Raw genomic sequence first — 7,184 nt, forward strand, 5'->3', positions numbered from 1 at the left:
AGCGACAGCAACGCGATTGCTTAAACATTTTAAATGCACCATACTTTTTGTTGCTAATGCAAATGTTGCTGCAACATGCGCTGCAATTTTTTAATACACAACGACGACCAACACCGCGCTGGCAGCAACACAAGCAACGACATCAACATCAGCAGCAACAGCAGCAGCTGCAACGCATTGTTATTGTATGCAGCATAATCAGTTTGCTAAATGTGGCAGCAACGGCAACAGCAGCAGCAGCTGAGCCCTCAACGGAAGAGTTTGAGCGCAGTCTGGAAGCGTTGACGCGTTCAGTGCGCAGCGCCGACGTCAGCCAAAGCCACAGCAACGCCAGCAATGCAATTGATAAGTTCGCCAGCAGCAGCAACAGCAGCAGCAGCCACAGCAGCATTAACTTTAATACAAAACCACGAATGTTGCCCAATCAAACGCGTAAGTGTGCAACTAAAATAACTATAAATATATTTAATTAAACTTTATTATTTGTTAGCCTGCAAATCAATTGATGTGCGCAATAAAATCGCCAATATGGAAAAGCTCGCAAACTGCACAGTCATTGAGGGATTCCTAATGATAACGCTGATCAACGATGCGGACAAACTGAATCGCAGTTATCCACTGCTTACCGAAGTCACAGGCTATGTTATTGTATTTCGCGTACAGAATCTAAAATCGTTGAGCGATATATTTCCCAATTTGAATGTCATACGCGGCAACATTTTATTCGAGGGCTATGCTTTAATATTCTATTCGAATCGAGATATGCAGAATATTGGACTTGGCAATTTGCGTGCCATATCAAATGGCGGCGTGCGCATAGAGAAAAACTATTATCTATGCTATGTGCACACAGTAAATTGGCGCCAGATACTGCCAGCGAATGCTACGGACGCGGATATCGTAATCAAATATAATCGCAACAAGGACGAGTGCAATCAATGCCCCAGCGAAACGGAGAGCGGCACATGCCGCGAGCAAAACGATGGCAGACGCTACTGCTGGAGCAGCAAGGCGTGCCAGACAAGTAAGTGGCAGCTATAAATGAAAGCAACAAAGTTTTAAAATTTGTCTCCTCCAGTTTGTCCTGCCAGATGCCGACGCAACTGCATTGATGAGAACACCTGCTGCGATGAAAACTGCTTGGGCAGCTGCAGCAGAGCAACAGCAAACGGCGCCAGCAATTGCATTTCATGTCGCAATGTTTCCATGGCGCATCAGGGCAACGAACATTGCATTGATGCGTGTCCTGCAGGCACATTTCTGGTAAGTCCCTGTGCCAGCAATTTGTAGCTTCTCTAAAACCTTTTGCTCTTTGCAGTACGAACAACGCTGCATTACGGCCGCTCAGTGTGAGAATCTGGACATGATATTCGTCAACACCAAGGAAGTGAAGCTGGTGCACAACAATGGCAAGTGCACTACCCGTTGCGACAAAGGATTTGCCGTCAGCAGCAATCACACCTGCCAGAAATGCGATGGACGCTGCGAGCGCTGGTGCGAAGGCGGCGTCATCGACAGCCTGGTGCAGGCAAAGGAATATCAAGGCTGCACCATCATAGGCAATCGCAAGGGACTCACCATAAGCGTCAAGCGTGGCGGCTGTTAGTAGCGCTTCTATTTTATATTTGTATATATATTAAACTTGTTTTGTTGCTTGCAGCGCACATGCTGGAAGCCTTGACCAATGGCTTGGGCTGGGTGCACACCATCAATACATATCTGAAGGTGCATTTGACCTATGGCCTGGTATCGCTGGACTTTTTCCAAAGCCTGCGCACCATACGCGGCATAACGCCGCTGGAAGATCTTTATGCGCTATATGTGCTGGAGAATAACGATCTGGATCACATATGGGCGCCCAATCAGTCTGTAACCATTGGCAATGCCAGCGTTTTCTTTCATTTCAATCCCAAGCTGTGCATTGAAAAGATTAATCAGCTGCTGCCAATGGTCGCCAGCAAGCCCAAGGAGTTCAACAAGAACGAAGTGGCAGAGGATTCCAATGGCAACAAGGGCACATGTAAGTGCCAATGGCTGCAGCAACTAACTAACTATAATTAATTAATTAAATCTTGTTGGCAGGCAACACCAAATGGCTAAATGTCACTGTTGATCCGGACTCAACGCACTTTAATGTGAACATCAATGCCAGCCTGGTGCACTATGATGATGAGCGCAGCTTGATTGGTTACATTGTTAGCTTTGCGCTGGATCCGTATAATAATGTTACCAAGGAGAGCATTGAGCCCTGCGATGATACGTGCGTTTTATTTATTTATTAGTTTGCAATTTTATACTAAACAATTTGCTTTAACTGGCAGCTGGACTGTAATGGATCCGGACAAGAGCACCAGCCAAAAGATTTTAGCTACTGCATATACCTACTATACGCTCTATGTGCGCACCAAGACCATATCGATGGAGCGGCGCAACTATCAGAGCCAAATGATACGCTTCAAGACGAAGGCAGCGCAGCCGGAGATGGTGAAGCGTCTGAAGGCGGATGTGAAGAACAGCTCCAGTATTGTGAGTATGAATTGACAGCAGCTTTAAGTGTGCCTGCAACTCACGTCCTCTATTGCAGTTGCTAAGCTGGGAGCGACCTGCGCTGGTCAATGGCGTGCTGGACAAATATCAGATACGTGCCGAGCTGCTGGTGCCGGAAAACAAAGCGGACATGGGACGCAACTTTTGCCGCAATCGTAAGCTCCTGTTAACTTAACTAAATTTGTTATCGCGTTTTAACTCTGTTTATATTTTGCTTGCAGCTGAGGTCAGTGTGCAGGAGAAACAAGTGACCTACATGATGACGGACACGGAAATGGATGCGGATGCCAAGCGCAGCGACGTTTGCAACTGCGCGCGCAGCAACAAGAACTCGCGCCACGACGACTCCGAGCTGAAGCGTCTCACCGACATTGACTTTGAGAATGCGCTGCAAAATTTCATCTACGTCTCGCGCACCAAGGTGGACAACTTCAATCTGAATATATCGCTGCTGGCCGTGTACGAGAAGAGCCACAGCGTCTCGGCCACAAATGTCACCCAGTTGGCGCGCAGCAGGCGCCACTTGTACGAGCCGAGCGCTCAGCTGAGCAGCGTCATGACGCGCAGCATACGCGCCGTACAGGAAAATGTGACGCACTCGTTTCCGCCAGTGCGACGCCTCAAAGTGCCGCCGGCCAACTGGCTGAACAAGACAATGGATGCGCACAATCGTCACTATGTGAACTTCTCCATTGAGCTGGGCCCCAATGTAACCGAATTTGAGTTCACTAAGCTGCGCCACTTTTCCATATATGCGCTTACGGTGACCGCCTGTCGCAAGTCGGAGGGTCCGCAGGACTATGCCGAGCTATGCAGCGACGCTTTGCCCTGGAAGAAGCGCACACGCAAGCGCGGTAAGTACTCCAAGCAGTAGCAGCAGCAGCTTGATAACTAATCCTTAACTTTTGCTTGCAGATAATGCGGATGTGGCGCTGAATCTGACGGGCAATCTGGTCGAGGGCGTCAATAGCACGCGCGGCAGCGTGCGCCTGCGCTGGCAGCCACCCACAGAGCCCAATGGCGATGTTGTTTCCTACACCATTTTCTATGAGCTGCAGGAGCATAATTCGTATGGCGAGAAGCGCTGCTTTCCAGTGCAGGATTACAAGAATCAAAGTGAATTTATTGTTGCCAATTTGGCGGAGGGTCGTTATGCGTTTCAGGTGCGCGCCAATTCGCTGGCGGGCGAGGGTAATCTCACCGAGCCCATCTATGTGGAAGTGCCGGTAAGTTCAGCCAATCCCAATCTTCACTTCAAATTTAAACGCCTTTAAATTCCCTTTTAGCCGCCCAGCTCAGCGGACACCATCATCATTTCCATTGTGGTGAGCATTGTGCTGCTCGTGCTTGTGGCTGCTGCCGTCTATACGCTCTACCACATGCGCAAGAAGCGTCATCCGGGCGAGTTTATAATGAATACGGCGGTGAATCCGGCGTATGCCAGTCTGCAGTACGTGCCCGATGATTGGGAAGTGCCGCGCGAGCGCATCATACAGCTCAGCTCGCTGGGTCAGGGCTCGTTTGGCATGGTCTACGAGGGACTGCTGAAGTCGCAGGGCGCCGGCGAGGACACGCCCTGCGCCATCAAGACGGTCAATGAGAATGCCACGGATCGCGAGCGTGTGAATTTCCTTAGCGAGGCGAGTGTCATGAAATCCTTCAAGACCTACCATGTGGTGCGTCTGCTGGGCGTTTGCTCGCGTGGCCAGCCCGCGCTGGTGGTCATGGAGCTGATGATCAAGGGCGATCTGAAGTCTTATCTGCGCGCGCATCGGCCGGACGAGCACGGCGAGGCGCTTACGGCGTATCAGCGTCGCATTGGCTTCACCAACGAGACAATTCCACAGCCGCCGACCTACAGTCGCATCTACCAGATGGCGCTGGAGATTGCCGACGGCATGGCCTATCTCTCCGCCAAGAAGTTTGTGCATCGCGATCTCGCGGCGAGGAACTGCATGGTGGCCGATGATCTGACGGTGAAGATTGGCGACTTTGGCATGACGCGCGACATCTATGAGACGGACTATTATCGCAAGGGCACCAAGGGCCTGCTGCCGGTGCGCTGGATGCCGCCGGAGAGTTTGCGCGACGGCGTTTACTCCAGTGCCAGCGATGTCTTCAGCTACGGCGTAGTGTTGTGGGAAATGGCAACGCTGGCCTCGCAGCCCTACCAGGGGCTGTCCAATGAGCAGGTGCTGCGCTATGTCATCGAGGGCGGCATTATGCAGCGTCCGGAGAACTGTCCGGAGCTGCTGCATCGTCTCATGCATCGCTGCTGGCATCACAGGCCGACGGCGCGGCCCACGTTCCTAGAGATCATTGCCTATCTGGAGCAGTTGTCGGATCCGCTGTTCAAGGAGGTTGCCTTCTACTACACGGAGCTGGGCGCGCAGAAGCGCGACAAGGAGCGCTTGGAGCGCAATCCGCTGGAGCTGTTCGAAGGCGACATGGAGGATGCCACAACGCCGCTGCGCGTGGGCGAATACGATGCGGGCTACAAGTCCAACATGGAGCACAATGCGTCGCTGGAGCAGCCCGCCGAGAGTCCCATTGCGCTGGTCGACGACGAGCAGACGAACACCCACATGCCCTTTAGTCTGCACTCCGGTTTCATTGTGAGCAGCACGCCGGATGCGCTCAGCACGCTGCCCACCTCGGGTGGCTCGCACATGGAGGATGCGGCGTATGTGCAGCCGGATGCGGATACGGACGCCGAGCGTGGCTACGAGCCGTACGATCCCAGTCCACAGTTTGTGGTCATGCCACACAGCGCGGGCGCCGGCAGTGGCAAACTGAGTGGCGAGCAGCATTTGCTACCCAAGCTGAAGCGCGGCACCAATCAAATGAGCAACTCCATGCCCGAGGATGGCGTCGGCAGCGCCGGCACCGACGGCACCGGCATCTTGGCGGCGGCCAGCTCGCTGCAGCCTTCGACTGCTTCAGCGGCCAGCTCGAATGCCAGCAGCAGTGGTCGCAATCCCAGCATGAAGCGCGCCGTCGTGGACACGTTTCGGAATCGCGGCTACAACTTCCTCAATCGCTTCAATCATCGACGCAGCGGCAGCAATGCGAGCCACAAGAGCAACGCCTCCAATGCGCCCAGCACCAGCAGCAACACCAATCTGACCAGCTGTCCCGCGGACATGGCCATGGTGACCATGGGCCCACCCAATCTGGGCACCATTGAAAGCGGCGGCAGCGGCAGCGCTGGCAGCTACGCGGGCACGCCCAATTTCTATACGCCCACGGCCAGCACGCCCAGCGGACTGGGCAGCGGACGCAATGGCGGCAGCTCGGCCATGATAAGCGAGAATCCCAACTATCAGAAAATGGACGAACCGGCGCTGCAGCTGACCACCAGCAGTCTCAATCCCAACTACGAGATAATGCAGCCAACGGGCAATGCGAATTCGAATGCAGCAGCCACCATAAGCGACAATCCCAACTATGTGCTCATGGGTGAATCACAGCCGGCGCCCAACATCTACACCAGCAACAATCCCAACTATGCAGCGATGCACTGCAGCAGCTCCGACGAGGCGGAGGACAACGACGAAGAGTAGGTCAAGCTAACTAACCAAATGAAGTTTAATTAATGTTAATTTTTTTCTTAGCGATGAGCATGACTTGCATGGCGATGAGCAGTCGGAGCGCATGCCGCTCAGTCGACTGAAGCAGCAGCCACGCATACGGCCGACGCAGCAGCAGCAGCCGCCGCGCAGTCGCAGCGCAAGTCGCACGCGCAAGGCAGAGACGCCGGTGGCGGCAGTGACGCCTACAGTGGCAGCAGCAGCAGGAGGATTGCCTCAGGCTGGTCACACGTCCAACATACTCAAGGAGAATTGGCTGAGGCAGGCGAGCACGCCACGCCCACCGCCGCCCAACGGTTTCATTGGACGCGAAGCGTGAATAATTTAGCGCGCAGCGTCTCTCACACCCACACACACACATGCACATGCAAATGCATACATTAACAGCTTATGTTAACATAACAGCGCACTGTTAAACAAATGTAAATTACGCTTAATAGGGCCGCCAGCAAAACTTTTGCCCACAGCCACGCCTCCTAAACTAAGCATACACATACACACACACACAGACAAACAAACACACACACACACATACAGTCTTAATTATAGCAGTAAGCCTAATTTGTAACTGTATATGTTTGTTATGATTATAATTATTTTCGTATTTATTAAGTATTTCTCTTATAATTTACTAGCGCATACATTAAGTTTAAAAGAAACGAAACAAAAACGAAAACAAAAAACAAACAAGTCCTACATGCAAATAACAAAAGTACAAAAGCCAACAACCAACCAACCTAAGTACCGTTAAATAACTACATACGTACACACACACACACACACATACACACACATATATGTCTATGTATGTGTTAAACCTAAACCTAGCTTATCTGATAATTATGTAGGATATATTAATTTTAGTACCTACCAAAACGCAAACGAAACAAAACAAAACAAACAAAAAAGAAAATGATAGCAGCAGCAACAAAACAAAACAAAACAAAAACAATAAGCAATACAACAACAACAAACAACAAAAACAACACGAAATGTCTTCACTGAGTTAATGTCACTACCATTAAACAAATTACACAAATTACTCAC

The 7,184-nt window shown here is 51.4% G+C and overlaps 1 protein-coding gene across 1 annotated transcript; it reads left to right on the plus strand.

Moving 5' to 3' along the window:
• The first annotated feature begins 30 nt into the window (after nt 1-30).
• Nucleotides 31-7,184, plus strand: LOC108603383 (insulin-like receptor). The gene is made up of 12 exons (XM_017992154.2): nt 31-432; nt 491-1,024; nt 1,079-1,263; nt 1,319-1,601; nt 1,661-2,020; nt 2,083-2,260; nt 2,322-2,526; nt 2,585-2,702; nt 2,769-3,401; nt 3,463-3,773; nt 3,834-6,106; nt 6,162-7,184. The coding sequence occupies exons 1-12, from the start codon at nt 57-59 to the stop codon at nt 6,454-6,456; spliced, it is 5,751 nt and encodes a 1,916-aa protein (XP_017847643.2). The 5' UTR covers nt 31-56; the 3' UTR covers nt 6,457-7,184.

Source organism: Drosophila busckii, chromosome 3R (assembly GCF_011750605.1).
Source record: "Drosophila busckii strain San Diego stock center, stock number 13000-0081.31 chromosome 3R, ASM1175060v1, whole genome shotgun sequence".
Taxonomy (NCBI): domain Eukaryota; kingdom Metazoa; phylum Arthropoda; class Insecta; order Diptera; family Drosophilidae; genus Drosophila; species Drosophila busckii.